The 20,000-nt window shown below is 27.4% G+C and overlaps 1 protein-coding gene across 1 annotated transcript in view; it reads left to right on the top strand.

Annotated features, from left to right (window-relative positions):
- LOC123296041 (LIM/homeobox protein Lhx2-like) overlaps nucleotides 1-19,789 on the top strand; it is a 55,430-nt gene extending 35,641 nt beyond the window's left edge. The window contains exon 3 of the mRNA XM_044877502.1: nucleotides 19,565-19,789. Within this exon, the coding sequence (XP_044733437.1) occupies nucleotides 19,565-19,789 (225 nt within the window). The remainder of the gene's footprint in view (nucleotides 1-19,564) is intronic.
- Nucleotides 19,790-20,000: the final 211 nt, after the last annotated feature.

Genomic DNA, 20,000 nt, shown 5'->3' on the forward strand with positions numbered 1-20,000 from the left:
AAATAGAAAAGTTTTTTTTTTCACTACAAATAGATGATATCTACCGGAAGTCCGTTTCAATGTTGCGATCTGATGTTTTATGAGATCTAATATCATAAATGTGTTATCAAAGATTTCTAGGTTTCCTACATTTTCTCAAGCACAGGAAATTTTAAAAAACTACCAAAGATAAAAAAAGAAAGTCGATTCCTCCGAGAAGGTATCTTGTTAAACCAATTACGCAAAATCATTATTCGAGTTATTCAAATATTCCGTGTTCCCATAATTTTTCAATGAATAACTTGTTAACCCATTGACATCTAGACATTTAAAATTGTAAGAAATTTTTACGTTGTTAAATGATTTCAAAAGTCTATTTTGTGAAAAAAAAATATTCTTGAAAAATTGATAAGGTATCTACGGAACCATTGTTATAACTTTATTGTGTGCCATAAACTTTATTGTGTGTCTCTTTATCCAAGTCAGCACTGCTCATAGGGAAGGAAGTGAGACGGGTATACGACTCTTCTACCTATCTCATTTTCTTTTATAGTAATGAGATAGGTAGAAAAAATGTTGTCTCTCTGACTTACTCGTATTTTTGGTTGTCAGTGTCTTACTCGTATGCATTATTATTATAATTAATTAAAACATTTTGTGGTAGTAAATGTAAGAATTATCTTCTTTTTTTTTTTAATAGAGAAGGAATTTTTAATGACTTAGGACCAAATGGTCTATATATTAATTTTAAAAACGATCTCAATTAAAATGTCGAAAAAATGAAGCCTTTATATTCATTCCAAAAATTCCGAAAATTGAATTTGAAACCAACTTGTCCGAATCATTACTTTTTGTTATAAACATCCTTCAACCTCCAAAAATTTGAATCATTAACTTGGGTCTGATATGATTGTTACATTTCACAGTTATATATTTATAGAAGGTATGACAGTAGTGGTCGAATAGCCTTAAGTGATTCAATGACATAAAAATGTTTTTCCCCGAGGTGATTCGACACAAAATATGCAAGTTTGAATTATTTTTGCATATTTTTTCCAAATAACATACTAGAACTGAAAAAAAATTATATAAAAAACTGCACACAATAGAATTCGCCATTTTTACAAGACGGGAATTTATTAGTGACATGCAACAAAACAAATGGAAACGAAGAATACAAAATATGAAACACTAAAAATTATACACAAAAAAAAACCCAAATAATAATAATAAAACAAAACAAAACAGCAACAAAAAAAAAACGAATACACATATATGAGAACAAATGAACAACGGAATGGCTGAATCAACTAAAACAGCTTTTGTTTGGAGCTGTTATTGTTTTATTTTTTGCTTTTTTTTTTGTATTGTACATTTTAAAATTTCGCTTCTGGTTTTTTGTTTTTGTTTTATTGTCATCGACAGCCGATTTCTCTAAAGTTATTGTTGAATTGTTGCTGGCTATAAGTTTGGCTGGTTGTGTGTTGTTGCCTTGTATATATATGCATTTAAATTTTTTATTTTTTATTTTTTGACAAAACAAAAAATGTATTTCCATTTATGTACGGCCATTTTTGTTGAATATTTACGTTTTTGTGTGTCATTTTTGAATAACATAAAATTATAGTACCTGCCCAATTTATAAAGCTATTATTACGTCATAAATTAATATAATTTTAAAAAAAATGTCATTGTCATTTACACGCTAATAGGCAAAAAACCTGTTGTTTATGTTGTTTCTAAGAATTTATGTATGCAGAAAAATATAAAGAAATTTTGTCTTAAAGTTCAACTTTTCAATCTCCCTGCATTTTTTTCGTGTCGACAATATTTTAAATAAACAAGTTGTTGCAACTCAATTATCGGTAATTTGAGTTGTTCAGATTTAGGTTACCATAGAATTGAATTCTATTAAGGGGCAGAAAAAGATTAAAATTATTCCCAAAATCATTTTTTTGAAAATGTCTCGAAAACATACGAAGATATAAAAAAAAATAATATAGCAAAATTTTTTTTACGTCAAAAGTGATTAGAAATGATTATAACGAAAGTTTTGATGTCCACATTATTTATTTAAATTTTCCATATCTTTATATATTTCGAAATATTTTCAAAAAAGTGATTTTGGGGGTAGTTTTTAATGTTTTTTGTTTACAATGCTAGTATGGAACCGGGACAGAACCTATAGTATCTGCGTTTACATAAATAATATTACAGTATTGAATAGAACTATCTACCAGAAGTATTGTGGACATTGCCAACCAGTATGGAACTGACGTCCATTCTGCATTGACTCGTCCGCCATAATTATTGATAATGTTACTATTCCCTCAATAGAGTACACACTATGGGTTCACAACGGTACTGACACAGTGTTATCCACAATAAATTTGTTACTTTGTAGAAAAATGCGCAAGGACACATTTCTAACCCACACTGACAGCATTTAATTGTTAAAGCGCTGACATAAAAAGTGAAATAACGGGATCAATTGCAAAATCAAGGATTGAAAAAAAATTAAGGAAAAATGCAATTTTTATCTATCGGTATCCACCAATTTCAGCTTATTTTCTTGTTATATGAGATATCAAATAGATACATCTTTTCTGAAATTAAATTTTTGGTACGAAAGGATCAAAAAACGCTCAATCATTTTCTAACTAGCTGAGTAATCGCACGAATGATGATTTATAAAAAAAGGATTTTCTAGGGATTGAAGAATATTTAAATATGTCATTTGTAGAAGATTTTTAAAAAGTTTTGCTCAGCCAAAAAGTGCTGTAGGTAAATTTTTCTTCTTTAAAAATGCAGAAACATCTGTATTAAATACTTGAAATTGTAAACAAAAAACTATTACGCAGCAATTAATTAATAATTGAAAAATTTGTTATATAAAATGTATTATGTATGAAATGTGCATCTGTTATTTTATTCTTTGTCTTTTGTTGATCATTTATTTTTCATGAAAGATCATCTTTTTGAATTTCATATGAATGTTGTAATTTTAATGCCAATGAATCGTTTGCCTCTTTTTTATCTTCATGCAATTCTTATAGCTGCATCTTATAAATACGAATCATCTATCAAATAGCCGTATGGCTCACAATTACGGTATTATTGCTTAGCAAGTATAATCTTTATTTTGTAGAACGATAATTTTTTAACTAATTACTGTAGATCAAAGTAAATTTTTGATTATAAGTTTTAGAGCAAGGCATTGTTTTTGAATGATATTTTTTTTTGCAATATAAGCTGTTGAGTAAATTTTTGAACCAACCTCAAATGGTGTAAAACAAATAGTGGCGTAAACGATAAATTCATGGAAAACTTTTTCCTTTATTTCGTACCAGGAAGTAGTAAGTGTTTATAATACAGACTATAACAATTCAATCAGATCAGATCTTCAACAATAGGGAATATTCATTCATGAAATTTAAATTTGGTTCAAATATTTTTTTTCTGTAATTTTATTGGCTGGTCGTTTGAACTAAACCATTATTTTAGTAATTAATATCTTTTTAATTCCTTAAAATTCATTAATAAAAGTACTAATTCAGTGGGAGAAATTTAAATTTACGAAACGGAAATTCATATTTTAAAACTGACGTGACGTCATAGTATGTGGCTAGTCAGACTTGTTGACATAATGTATGGTAATAATGACTTATATTTTGTATGCTATTGCCATGGACATATACTATAATTACTACCAGATGACAGGTCACATATTAATGCGTCGTCAACTTAATTGTTATAAACAATAACTAATAACAATAATACACGTAAAGAACACCCCACGCTTTTTCACATTGTATTTTATTTATATTTGTGAATAATTATTAGAAAACTAATTTATTAAAATTATCTACAATTGAAATTATTGTGTATGATTTAATCATCATGTAAAATCAATCCTTTCGTAATTTCCTACTTATGTATTACCTAAAACTAAAAACTTTTTATCTTTCCATGACCTCCACCAAAGAAATTTTTTTTTCGAATAAGGGACCACATTAAATTTTTTTACCACTTTAGGTGAAAAATTCTTACTGGACGTGCAGAAAAGTGGAGTTGATTTTTAAAAATCTTTATTTTCTTACGTTTAAAATTCCCAACTAAAAAAAGAGAAAGATACATACTAGTCCGTGGATATCGACATAGGGATTACATATTTTGTTTTGTTAAAAGAAGATGGACATTCCTTGAATGTAAATGCTTATGACTTCTTCGTTTTTTAATCAATTTTAATTTCACTTTCAAATTTTGTCATGGTATCAAGTCTAGTTTTACTTTTTTATGGGTAATATTTCGACATAATTCGACATCAGGATTATCCCCTATTATATTTTCCAATTATGTAATGCTATTAGGTATATATTACCGTACTAATGTCTTTTCATTGATTCTTAATACGTCTGCATTTTTTGAGATCATTCAGAGATTGAGTGGGTGTACCACGTCTATAGAATTGAATTAGGACTCTATTTTCCCTTTTCATGGTATTACAACATTCTTCAATGTGGACATTTTAGAAGAAACATCATGTTTTGAACAAAACGTTCAGCAAACAAACGCACAGCAAAGTCAGAAACAAACAATAATGATAATAGACCATTTAAAATTCCATCTTGTATGCTGCTGAAATGAACGAATCAAATAACAACAATGGAATTGTTTATGTGTTTTTATGCGTGTAAATGTGTGGATCAATCGTTCAAGGAGACAATCCACATATTACAACACACACACAAACGCACACACGATGTGCAGCGTGTTTTCTTATATAATTACTATCACAATATAACGGAGAATATTTTATTGTTATTAATCGTTGTTATTCGTTGAATTAATTTCACTGGTTTTTTTTTCATTTTATTTTATTTTAACTTCTTCGTTTTTTTTTTCTTTTTGAAAATAAATTCTCGTCGATGTCATTCCGTTTTTAAAAACAACTTTAGTAAAACTTGATGACTGACTAACATCTTCTTGACGAACTTGTTTTTCGATTATAAAACAAAACAGCATTTTGTTTTTAATATTCAACTGTTTGTGTCGTCAATTGTTTTATGTTCATCAATATTAAGTGTACTAGTTGAAACCTGTTGAATAACACAATCACACTATTAAAAAAAATTTATATCATAGACTTGTACCTTTTATGTGCTTGCAGGTAATTGATCTCGATCTTAAATATATTAATTAATAAAAATTTGACTAATCATTAAAAAAAAAGTTTAGCTTATTGTTAGGTTGCCGAAGTATTTCATTTAGGTTAAAATGCAAACCTAATTAATACATTCTCTGTATTTAATATTCGACTCAAATGATGCTGCGGAGACAAAAATTAAAATCTTCGTTTTCTATACATATACGACAGACAGGCGACACTAATCATTTTCGACGAAAATGCTTCAATTTTTTTATAAAGTCAAGGATATTATAATCGCGGAAAAATGCTCAATTTTACTACTCAAATAAAACTATTTTTAAGTAGTTCTACGTTAAATATATTTCTGCTTTTCAAGAAATATACTATAGTTAAATTATACTCCTAAAAAGTACTACTAAACAACTAACTTTAACATTTTTCTACCCAAAAAAAAAATATTCTCTCAAAGATTTATAGTGTTTAGTATTTCTCCTTTTTGTGATGAATGCTTTTTAAATAATTCTACTTTCAATGGAAAGAACACAAAAAATGGGAGATGAGTAAATTTTAAGTTGAGCTCAAAAGGTTAAAATTTGGAGGATTTTCTTTAAAATCAAATTTAGTTGAAAGTAAAATTATTTTAAAGTATAAATCTTTCAAAGCAGAAATTCTAAACGTAGACATACAACTTTGGGAGCATGAGTATATTAGAGTAAAAAAATATTAGAGAATTTTTTATTAATTAATGTTTTTTTAGAGTAAAATTTAATGAAAGTTTATCTCTTAAAAGGAATAAATAATGATTGAAATATTTTAACGTACAACTATCTTATAGTAGTTCTATTTAAGTAGGCAATATGAAATTAGTTTAAAAAAAAAAAGTAAAATTCTACTTTTACCTATACACATGCTTTTTTGACCAAACATGAAAAATGAGACATAAGACAGAAATCATCGAACATAAATGTTAATTATATAAATGATTTTTACTGAATGATTATTGTAAAGATGCGAACATGACGCCATGATGACATTTTTTTATGAAGTAATGTTTGAATTGTATTGTTAGGTCATTGCCATTTTTGCAATTAACATCTTTGAAGAAAGTAATATAACTAGTTTTATTTGAATTTGTTTGGCTTGTTTTTTTTTTTTTTTTTTTGTTAATGTTTCATGAATTTTATTAAAGACAAAATTTTTATATTCTATAGACTGTCATCGCCATCGCCGTATGGTTGATTTGTCTTCAGAAGTTATGCCGCACACGGTAATCCATTAACAAAAAATTTGCCATAGTAAATAATAAGCAATAGGTAATTCATGTATGTGTGTGTACATGACTTCCTTATACAAAGCGGGCATATTTACTTTTTAATATTTCATATAATTTTTGATCAAAAAAAATTTAATGTGTGACTAAATTGGTTGAATAACATGCTATATTTAGTTTTTTTCTTGTTATTATCTTGTGACTAATATCAACCGATTAAAGGTTCTGGTTTTTTGAATGACAAAATAATCGATTTAAAAGAAGACGTGAACTTTAAGGGATCGATAAGTTGCTTTTTTTGGATAATAATAATTGTTATTTTATTATGACAGTACCTTACGCGACTTAATATTACGTTTCTGTTTTAGTTGCATTCAAAGTTGTGTTGAAAATAGTACCAAGACGCTTATTTAATAAAATTGTTTCATAAAGTTTCTTTTTGAAAACTATTAAAAAACTTATTTGGGCAATTTTGGAACAAGAAAATTTCCAGAATTTGTTTTCTTCTTTTAGAATTTTTTACAAGACCGCTGATCGTTGAAGTTACCTGCAAATTTACAAGTCTCTATATTTTATAGTTTTGGAGAAAATTGGCACCAAAGTTTTTTCCTAATTGGCGCTTATATGAGTAAACAGTGATGTTTAAGATCAAATTTCTCTAGCAAAATTGATTATTTTTATATAACGAATAACTTAAACTTTTGTTCTCTAACGGTTTGCAAGGTGGATCATTTTTCATTTGATTGAATGAGCAAAATTGAATGAGCATTGTACCATTTAAAAATTGACATATTTCGGTCAATTTTGAAGCTAGAAAGTCGAAGAACAAAACTGGACACGACATTACATTTTTTTTATGCATAGTATTTTTGTAATTTGTAAAAAATTGCATACCTCCTTCAAATTTCGCATTTATTGTGCTTCCAAAATTAATGCACACCTCCTGAAATTGGACAAATTCGTATTACACGCATTAAGGACCATATGAAGATAATAATACCATTTTCAGCTTGCAATCAAACACAGCATCAATTTAATCCTTCATAGCCTTACAATTCAAACTCTGAATACATTAATATGATAATAATTATCAAGTCCGCAAACGCTTCGTTTCCTAGATAAAGGATGACAAACTTTTAAGAAAAAATCTGTTTTTATGTGACATATCCATAAAATTCTTATTTTTTGTGTGTATTTTAGCATAGTTCATGTTGAAACACTCAGGTTATCCATGAAAATTAACTTAAGAATAAGTGAAAACAAACAATTGACTGAGTTAATTGTTGAAATATCATGTATAGACAGTGTTGATTACTCTGTCACATCACACATACATACATGTCACACATATATATCTGATATTCCCATATAATACATACTATACAATTTGCCCATAATTTGCGCTCCCATGGGTAAACAGTGATGCTTACGAAAAAATATTTCAAGCAGCAGTTGTTTATTTTTCTACAAGGAACATTTATATTTAAACTTCTGTTCTATCTCTAACGGCTTACAAAATAGGCCCTACGGACCGAAGACTTAATTGACCATTGTTGCTCATTTACGAACTCAATCTCATTTTTTACGTCCACAGCACGCTATAAAAATTTCAGCTTTATATCTCTTTTCGTTTTTGAGTTATCGTGTTGACAGATGGACAGACGACAGACAGACAGATAACCGGAAATGGACTAATTAGGTGATTTTATGAACACCTATACCAAAATTTTGTTCATAGCATCAATATTTTTAAGCGTTACAAACTTGGGACTAAACTTAGTATAACTTGGTATATTTCATATACATGGTATAATAATATTTCTAAGCATGTTATGTATATGACAAAACACTAATATAAAATATTACCGTAAATATTAAATTTGAAAACTACAAAGAAAACATTTTTAATTTGAACGATTTAAAATATTTCCATGCATGCATGAATTGAAAATTGTTGTTGTAAAATATATGATGTATTTAAAATGAAAAGTCAAATTGTATTTAGTAAGTTATTTAAAATAAATGATGTAAATTTAATTTTGACTTAAATATATTATAGTCAATTTATTTATTCATCTATATATGTATCAACTTAAAAACTAAACGCCAACCACTAAGTTTCTCATCTGAGAACTGATCTTTAACAATTTGTATTCAACATTTGAATATGTTTTTAATACGTAACGAAAAAATTTTAAGGATTTTATTCATTTATAATTCTAAATACAAAGTGTATATTATTGAATTTGATACCGTAAATTTTGTAGATTTAATGTTCTCTTTTGAAAATTGGTTCACCTGATGAAAGTAATAGGCCAATATACAGGCTAAAAAATGGTTCGGCCCTCTGATTTGGACATCATTTATTTTATTGAAGTTATAAGAGCACCAGGCATTTTTTGATTAAAGGCTTGATTTTTTTTTGAATATGAAAGTTGGACTAAGTCTTAATCAATTTTGTAAATTTAATAAATGACTTCAAAAGTAGGCTTTCTTAGCCCACGAATTAAAAAAAGGGATGGTCTAAGTTTTACCGCTATGTGTGTGTCTGTGTGTTTGCCTATTGGTTTCATTTGAAAGGTTATTTAAAGGAAGTGCGAGCTTAGAGTTCCGTTCTCGAAAAAACTAATAAAATTGGCAATGATCTTCAAAAACGATTCAGTTTGGAAAGGGCATGACGTAAAGTTTTAACATATAAATATAATTACTATGGAAATGAATGGTCAAATAAACCTGGCTCAATTTATTGTGAAAAGTGAAATGGTAAAATAATTAGGTAATTCAAAACAATAATTCAAAAGAACAAACTCAAATATTTTAATTTCAATTAAAATGTCCCAAAAACTGGTAGGCCTCTAAGTATCCTTTTCATCTCATCTGATGTCCTTGGCCATCACTTTGATAATGATTTAAGAAGGAGTGTTATAAGTTTAAAGTGTTTGTCTGCGCATCTATGTGTTTTCAGTGGCATCGTAGCCCCTAAACGGTCAAACCGCCCTAATTGAGAACATGTTATAGCTAAGTTTCCAAAAATCGGTCTACAAGGAATAAATAACATTTGTCGGGAGTTTTTTAAATTGTATAAATATATTTCTTTTATTAATATTCTTACACAATATTATTCTGTATATCACACTCCGTATTTTGAAATTTCACTATGTCACATTTGAAATGTTCGTATCTTTTATACCAAATATCTTTAAATAAATTAGATCAAAAGCAGTAATTAATAAATGTCGTTTTAGTTCTGTCTCCCTTTATTATTTTTTAAATACAAAAATACAATAAATGTTTTATAAGATTTCGCAATTTTGTGGTTTTTATTTTTACAAATTATACCATAATTTTTTAACTTGTTAGTTGAATGAACTTTACAAATTGATAATAATCACACCATATTATAAACAAAATTTTCGATTGAGTCGAAACTTATTTTTGATAAAGGATATACTTTATTGAGACATGCAGTTTTATAATCATGGGATATCAATAATTTTTATTCAGAATGTGGCATTGTTCGTTGAGTATACTTTATGGAGCATACTTTTTACTGTATTGAGGGAATATTAACAATAAAAATAGTAATGGCAGACGAGTCAATTCAGTATGGGCGTCAGGTATATACTGGTTAGTGATAACCCCAATACTTCTGGCGGGTAGCCCTATAAAATTCTGATATATTACTTGTGCTAACATACATACTATAGTATCTGTCTCTATACCAAATCATCAGTGTACGCGATGTATTTCTTACCGTTTACAAGGTGATTTTTGAATACAGTATAGTATGCACTAGCTCTTTTATGTAATACACAGGATGTCCTTGAATCACAGGACCAAACAGAAGCACCTTTGACAATTAATGGATAGAAAAATTTAATTTTTTATAATAATCAAATTTTTGGAGAATGAAATTTACTATAATTCAAACTTTATATTCTATAACTTTATATATAAAATTTTCTGTAAGTATTAAACTTACCAAAAGGATAACTTTGCTTCTTACCTAAACTCGGTATATCAGATCGAAAAACGTCAAATGACTTTTCCTTTTAGATTTTGTATGGAATTTATTTGTTGTTTATTCCCACGATTTCAGGCATCCTGTTTATTGCCTCTAAGATCTCGATAACATTTGGAATGGGTAGAACACCAGTCAGAAGTGTACGAGAAACGAGGACTAAAGTTCTAATTTAAGTTTTAACTAACTTGTGGATAAATATTTATAAGAAGATATTAAAACCTTCTGAAGAAAAAAGTTTACATTGGTAAAGAAACTATTAATTATAATTTCAATGAATACCAAGATTTAAGTAAAAACAAGTGAAAACAAACAATTGACAGAGTTAATTGTTGAAATACCATGTATAGACAGTGTTGATTTCTCTGCCACCTCACACATACATACATGTCACACATATATATCTGATATTCCCATATAATACATACTATACAATTTGCGCCTATAAGCGCTCTCACGGGTAAACAGTGATGTTTACGAAAAAATGTTTGATAAACAAAAGTTGTTTATTTTTTTATAAGAAGTTTTACATTTTAACTATTGTTCTATCTCTTACGATTTACAAGATGGGTCCTACGGACCCAAGACCCAATTGACCTATGTTGCTCATTTACGAAAAATTTCAGCTTGATATCTCTTTTCGTTTTTGAGTATTCGTGATGACAGACGGACAGACAAACAACCGAAAATTGACTAATTAGGTGATTCTATAAACACCTATACCAAAATTTTTTTCTTAGCATCAATATTTTCATGCGTTATAAACTTGGGACTAAACTTAATATACTATGTATATTTCATATATACATGGTATAAACATACATAAAGTTTATTTTTTAAGTCCTTCGTAATAAGTTTAAACCCTATAAAATATAGCTTCAAATAATATGAAAGAAAAACAAATGCATAAGAAAATTCTCGAATATATATTTATATTTTTAGACAGAGAAAAATGTATTAAAATAAAATAAATGATAATCTGTCTCCCCCATAAAATAAAAACCGACGTCCAATTACACAACATCTATAACATAGAAAACGATCATTCGAAACGTCACCAATGTTTCAAGTTTCCTTGTCATTCTCAAACGTCCATGTACATATCTATAATATTTTATCGGTTGAAAAATTTTAATCCTTATATTCCTTGTTCTGTACAACAACCCCAAATAATATAATTCAGTTTCTTTTCTCTCAAAGAAAAAGAATATATCTCTGTCTGTGTGTTTAGACACCATGGTTCACAAAAATGGACTTATTAACTTAAACTTATTAACTTCATTAACTTTAGCTTTTGTTTCTTTTCTATATTATGAACGAGATACTTTCGATACATAATAAAAATTGTCTACATGATTCATTGTTGCTTAAACCTTGTTCGTCTAAGTAAGATTATTTAATTTTCTAATTCGAGAAGTTTATGTATTAATTACAATGTATACTAATGAGCTCCCAGACTATAAGTTTTCATTAGTTTAAAAAGTCGTATAAAGAAACTTATTCGTAGTCATGGTAGGGACAATAAAATTGTTGCCAGCCCTTCCAGTGAAAAATTTTGGCGATAAACGAGGCTGTTATGACTAATTTTCAATTCTTTACATGTTAATGTTATAGAAAATGCCAAATTAAAATTATTGAAAAACACAAATTAGTTAAACTTAATGCATTAAAAATTGTGAAAATAAGAAATCAAATTGCACAAATATTATTTTTCAGTAGTAAATTATTATAATTATTTATTTAAATTTGTAGGACAATAATATTAAATTTTCAATGTAAGTCATAAATGTAATCCATACAATTATATATGCATCCATACAATTCCATAAATAAAGTAGTGTATCGTTACCATGCAAACGCCTCCAATAAAACTCACGAACGGTGCGAATATGGTTGTTTTGTATTTAAATATAAATTAACTAAACAATATACTTTTTAAAGGACAAACTCTCACTGTACTAAAAAGTAGAAAATAATTATTTCTATTTTGAGTCACGCACACCTGACTATGTGAATAGCTGAAGGCACTCAATTTGAAATACCATGGATAATTTGGAGCGTCTCAAGCTTTTACGCATAGTTTTTTTTGCATTTTAGAATATATTCAGTATATTTTTGATTACTTAAAGTTCTTATTCGTTTTTATGTAGAATTCAAAATTTCATTGAAAACACTAGTTATTTTTGATAGCCACTTTGTTATAAAATGTTCAAAGATACATCAAATAAAATAATACCAGAAGCATACAGGGTATACGCCATTTTGTATTATATCATTATATTATATGAAAGTGGTCGAATTGAAAGATTTTTTTTTCTGTAATTTTCAATAGAAGCATACATTTTTTTCCAACATTTTATTTTTTGTTTCGTGTTCCGTCTATTCCTTTGATTTTTATAATATATATAAATATACAAAAAAAACTTCAAAGTGTACTTGGTTTATTTTTATAAATATAATGCGTGGAAATGTATTTTCGTGGAAAAATGTTATTCATTATATTTTCCATTGGTATATTTTTAGAACTGTTTTATTAAGCGTCGTTGCATAAAATAAATATCCAGATTTTAGCTATAATTGCGAAACCATTTCATTATTATTAAATCAGATAACTATTTCTGAGAATGAATGAATAAATATTAAGAAGATGTTCGAAATATGTACACATGCAATTTAATCCTTTCTAATATTATAAATCCAAAAATAACTCTGCCTTTCTGTCTGTTACGCAATCACGCTTAAACTAATGAGCCGATTTAAATGATATTTCCTACAGAGATAGATCTAGAGCTTGAGAAAGGACATAGGCTACTATGGGTGGAAATTTAAAAAAAAAAAAAACTTTTTAAATTAAAGTTGAAATTTCATAAACTATTGAAAACAAAAAAAGTCGTTGTACCCGATTAATTAATAGTGGGGACACAAGTTTAAAAAAATATTGTTTTTTTTCAATTTCAAGGGTGAATTATGTTGTAACTTGGCAATATAAGACGAAAAGTAAGAATAATATTTTTCTATATTTGGATTAATTTTCAAAATATAAAAATTGAAAATTTTGTTTAGCTATTTAGCTTTCGATATTTCGAAAACCAAGGCAAATATCGGAAAATTTTAGTTTTAAAGTTAAAACAAAATTCATCATCAAAATAGAAAATAAAGTACAAATAATTTCAACGACAAGTCTAAACTTGCCTTAAGTAGAGTTTTTTATGATATCTTTTTGTGTAAATAGCTAAAAGTGATTTCAATTTAAGTCGCGTGAAACTCTCGGTACAAATAAAAGGTACACTCTATGTCCTTAAAATCGTACCAATTGAAATATTCTAAGCACATTCTTCATGCATAATGCTATAGTAGTAACACTTAGAACGCTTTTAATGGTGCAATTTTAATGACAAAGAGAGAGTATTTGTGGTATACAATCCATGTATGTGCATAAATATTTATTGTACAATGTATAGCGTACACTATTATAATATGAATGCAAACAAACTTAACATATATATCGTGACTTCACTGATGTTCACGAAAACCATGCACCATTTATGCATTATAATTTCCATAGTAGATATACATTAAAATATATACCTATAGTCTAGGTACAGTATTAAATATAAAACGAGGAGGAAGACTTGTCGAAAAATCTAACTAGAAACCCATACGCCTAGAAATCATTTGTTATTATTATACCATGCATATATGTAATATGCAAGGTATACTAAGTTTAGTCCCAAGTTTGTAACGCTTTAAAATATTAATGCTACCCACAAAATTTTGGTATAGGTGTTCATAGAATCACTTAATTAGTCCATTTCCGGTTGTCCGTCCGTCCGTCCGTCCGTCTGTGGATACGATAACTCAAAAACGAAAAAAGATATCGAGCTGAAAATTTTACAGCGTACTCAGGACGTAAAAAGTGAGATCGAGTTCGTAAATGAGCATCATAGGTCAATTGGGTCTTGGGTCCGTAGGATCCATCTTGTAAACCGTTAGAGATAGAACAAAAGTTTAAATGTAGAAAATGTTCCTTATCAAATAAACAACTTTTGTTTGAAACATTTTTTCGTTAACATCACTGTTTGCCCGTGAGGGCGCAAATTAGTTTCCTGTATCTTATTTTCTAAGACGTAGCAGAACAGCAGGCATACCACAGGAATTATTCAACACCATTATTTATATACTGCTATACATATAACACTTAACATTGGTTACTTAAACTAAGTGTGGTGAATGTGTATGTCACTTATCTTTGAAAGTGTATACAATAATAACACTCTTTTAAATTGACAAAATAAATATAAATTTTACACAATATACATGGAAACTGTATATGTACAGGATTGTTCAATACGATGTTACCATAGAAATGGCAGATATTTTATCCAAAAAGATTTTATTTCGTAAATGGGAGTGAATTAAGAGCCAGAAGCCTCTAAACTCGAAGTTGAAACATAGCTAATAAAACTCCTCATTAAATTGGCATTCGTATCAAACGAAACAAAAAAAATCCAAATCCAAATTGTAAAACTTTTAGTATTAAAATTAAAAAAATTGATAAGCTCAAAAAAAAAAAAAACTTTAAAATAAATAAATAATTAATTTTGAAATCTGATTACAAAATTCTAATATTAATGTATTTACTAATCGTTTAAAAAGAAATTAATTCTTTTTTGAATATTTATAAAACATAATGATTAATATATTTTTAACTGCATATTTTTCATTCAATATTTGACATAATATTTGACAAAATGTCCGATTTTTAAATATTTTTGGTGACAAACAATGTTGATTTTAAAATGAAATTAAAAAAAAATATATAGAAATTTTATTTTTGATTTATATATACACAGTGTAATAAATTTTGAAATTAAAATTTTCAAGTTGACAGGTATAATGTTCGAAAAAACAATTAATCATTTAGATTTTAAAACTGTTTTTTTTTTGTTTTTTTTTTTAATTTTAATTTGTAAAAAATAATTTTTGGTTTTCTAATTTTTACTTTTTATAATATCTTTATTCCTGATGAAAATAAGAAGGCGGTAATGTAAGTCCAAAAACCATAAGTTTCACCTTTCTGGGTTTATTTAAAAATTTGATTTATTTTTATAAACATAATTAGATGTGCAACTTAAATTATTTTCTGTATATCTCTTCAAGCTAACATTTCTAGAACATATATGCGTTGTTATGGAATTTTCTTGAAAACAATGGTAATTTACTATTTAACAGTCTTAGACTTTATAAAGTACATTTCTCAGAGATGAGAAATGTAGAGAATACACTAAATTTATTTCAGAATCATCATTATTAACACAAAAATGTAGCAGTTTATATAAAAATAAGTTATTATTTATATAATTGAAAAAATTAATATAATTATAAGGTACGTTATCAATAATAAAAATATCTGATGCTACACCACGTGACTTCCTTGTACGATAACAAATAAATGTCGAGCGTCACTGCCATATATATGCCCTATGAGAGAAAATGCTCCATATCGACTCGGAGCTTATTTACCACGCAACAGAAAGTTACGGTTCATGGATTTTTGGACGAGCCACATCAAAGAATATAAGTGTTACACTAAAATTTACCGGTTTTTGGAAAGTATATCAGATTATTTGATGGTATTTAGTTAACCAAAAATATTAAATAAGTTAATGTTCAAAATAAAAATTCATTGAGGTGTAAAAATCACACAATATGCCTAGTGCTCTTGACATGAATCCCAGAGACACGGTTTCGATTACTAGTATCTTTTTTATGTTAATTAAAACGATTTCAATAACCCGTCTAAATGATATTTGCCCCTATTTATGCACTAAAATTGTTGATATCACAAAAATATTGTTTAATATTTGTAAATATTACAGTTGATGAAGGGTGATTTAGGAAACTGTCGCTAATTTCAGCCAAATAGATGTATGGTAGTATAAAATCTATAAACAATCGTAGACTTTAGATAAGGCTTTATATGGTTAAACAAATTAAATTGTCTTAACTCTTTCTTGAATAATTTCGTAACGACAGCGAATACCAATCCTGTTCAATCTCGTGACAACAGTTATAAAACATTTTTTGGTATTTAATAAATAATCCATTACGTTCGTACAGATGGCACACCGAAACTCATCACAATCGGTTAATATTAAAAAAGAATATTTTCTTTGAAAACCTACTTTCACTGAAAATTTTTAACTTTTATAATACTTCCTCAAAATACATGTACAAGGAAGTTTAAAATACTATTTGATGAAGCGTGATGTTTCAAATATACACACATTAATTTTCTTAGAATTTTGTTTATAAATATAATTATGTTTTTCTCATCTACCATATTAGATTTATAATAATAATTATATCAAACAAAAACACCGGACGAGAAATAATATAATAATCAAATCTCACATGATCATTGGCCAACTTGTTTCAAAAAGTATAAACCCATTTAGAAAAATTTGTTGTTGTTCATTTTAAAACATGAAAATAAATTAAATACACGCACATCAATTAGTAATTTTGTAATTTTTGCTTGGTTTGAAAAAAAATACTTTGTTTTTTGAGTTAAGTGAAACGTGGTTAGTTGTCTTTGTTTAAAACATTCATCACCTGCTAGAGGGTTTGATTGAAAGGGTTTGATGTAAGCAATAAGTTGCTGATAGATTAGATTTCCTGATTTTCTTGCTTCCAATTCGAAACAAGGAATGAAATATCTCTGATAAACTCTACCAAGTTCACTGCATAAATGAAACAGTAATCATCGAATATATTTAAGTAATTTTTATCTTTATAATTGATAATTTCATTTTTTTATTAATTATTAATAAAACAGAGTTATATTTTTGAATAAAAAAAAAACGGCAGTGGAGTATTAACACCCGAAAAGGCATTGAGACAATCGGAATCACGACTAATTTACATTTTCAGTTTGTTTCTATGGAAAATTACGTTTAATTCGATAAACCATATATCATTCTACATGTTATTTTATTATTTCTTCGTACGGTGGCGTTGTAAAACGATGTGTTGACATCACTGGCGTTTGAATTTATAGTTTTCCAAAACCAGTTTCAAGTTTAAAATTACATGAAAAATCAATATAAAAAAATTGTTTTTTTTTAATTTTTCTTAGTAATTTTTAGTAAACTTTCAAAACAAAAAATTAAATAAAAAATCATATAACTTCTCTATTGTGCAAGAAGTTCATGTTAATATAATTTAGATTAAAACAACGTCGTGGTGTTTTTGTAAGAAAACTCGGAATTTTATTCAATTTAAAAATGATGTATGTTTACAAATCTCTCTTATTATAATACGATCTACAAATTCGAGAAACTCGAAGAACTAAAATTAAATCATTTAAGTATATTTGATGACAAAGACATCTCATTAAAAATCGTATATTATGAGAATGTTTTCCAGGAAAAAATTTCTCATAAAGGAAAAAATTTAGGAAACGTATTTTTAACTTAGATAGAGAGACTAAAGTTATGGATTATGGATAGAAATCAAAGTTCTTAATTTATTACGTTTAAAACCACGCTTGAGACACTTAATCGTTAACAACTTTTACAAGAAATAAATCTTTGCATTATCATATTTGTGAGACGTCATGATAATATTAAAAAAAAAAACATCTTAAACATTTTCGTTATATATAGATATTTGTAATCTATCCTATATTCTATTTGACTAAAAGGAAATTTAATATTGACGGAAAATATTTTCAGATTTGCCTCTGGGGTTTTTTATTGTTAAGATAGTATTGTTGAGTAGTATTAAGTTTATGTTTTCGTATATTTTAACGATTCCTTCTCCTATACTTTCTAGGTAAAAATATATAGAGTGTTTTAAAATGTTTTTTAAATTAAAATATTTATTGTTTGAAGGCAAGCGATAAATATAACTTAGATACTTTGAACAACTGACAAAAAATCAACGGGTATGATGGTTTTAAATCGAGAGCTAATTGGTGGCTGGCGAAAAATCAAATTACTGATTTCTAGGCATTTTCAGCATATTTTCGGACATGTTGATATCCATGTTCATAAATTTGACTGGAAAAAACTTCTAAAACGGGCAATGTTACCTTATTACATCCTTAGGTCAATTTTATGCAATTTGCTCTCCATATGTCAATCATTTCTGGCGTTACAAAATTTTAGTTCGAACTACTCCCATCGAGGCCGAGTTGGTAAAATGAGATACCTGAATGCGTCAAAATCTTCTGGTCTATCATGATCATATCTTTCTTTCTTTATCGCATATCTTTTGAATCAACCTATAAATATGACTTCCTTTTATGTAAATGCCTGTACGTGTAGTAAATTTTCCTTATTTGTGTGGGTGGTGATATAAACTTACGTAGTTCATGGGTAAAATACAATATGGCTTCTGCGCATTTCTAACCTTTGTACATTTATATATACAAGCAACATTCTAGATATATAATTCTTATTGTTTAACCCTGTATGAGTGATTTCCATGACAACCAAGATATACGGAAGATATTTCGTTGTTTTATTTGGTTTTCATTTTTTTCCTCTGCTTCATGGAGTTTTTTTATGTTAAAGTAAAGTGATACCAATCAATAATTTAATATATAATGTATTATACAACATAAAATTTTGATTTCTGTTTTGATTTCTTGGAAAATTTTTATTATTGCTATCATATTCTTAATACTATTGTTTTAATATCGATACGATTATTATCTTAATTTTTATTTAAAAAAAAAAAACTTTTTATATAAAAGATTCATAAAAAGTCGAAAAAATAAATTCATACCATTTTAATGTGTAAATTTTTTTTATCCATTCAGAATCAAGGATGGGGATATGTCCACTCTGGCCTGATTGAGTGTTACCAACCTTAACTTCGTTTGCTTGCTCGTAGAATTTTGTATTCCCTATTAAAAATCTACTCCATAATACATTATTTTTAAATGATATCACGTTTTTTTTTTCCCGAATTAAAGTTTATTATTTCATTTGTCCAAGGTACACCTTATCACAAGTCGAGCAAAAACTATGTGATAAAGTTTACTTCGGAAAAACGAGACGATATATTTCGAATCGCGATAAATTTAATTTTCTACTCTTCTTTTAAATTGTTAATACAAATATTTTTTTGGTTACAGGTATGGTTTCAAAATGCACGAGCGAAATGGCGTCGTATGATGCAAAAACAAGAAGGTAAATCGGGTGATAAATGTTCTGGGTCTGAATCTGGTGGTATAAATGATTTAGATTTATATCCACATGGTGGACCTGGTTCATTAACAGGCAGTATTCAATCATTACCACCACATAGTCCACAATTTTTATTAGGTCCAGGAAGTCCTAATTCGTTAGATTGTACTTAAAAAAGTGACAACAACAAATTTATATCAATATAATAATATACTTTTTTAATTTATTTATATATTTTTAAAAGAATTTTTTTAAAGACGAAAAAAAAAACAAAAAATATTTAAATTTACTATTCCAAGTGCTTTAATTAATAAGTTCTTTAAAAAAAAAAAACTAAGAATAAAAATCTTATAGACAAAATTTTATAAAGTGATAGAAAAAAGT

This window comes from Chrysoperla carnea, chromosome 3, assembly GCF_905475395.1.
Source record: "Chrysoperla carnea chromosome 3, inChrCarn1.1, whole genome shotgun sequence".
Taxonomy (NCBI): Eukaryota; Metazoa; Arthropoda; class Insecta; order Neuroptera; family Chrysopidae; genus Chrysoperla; species Chrysoperla carnea.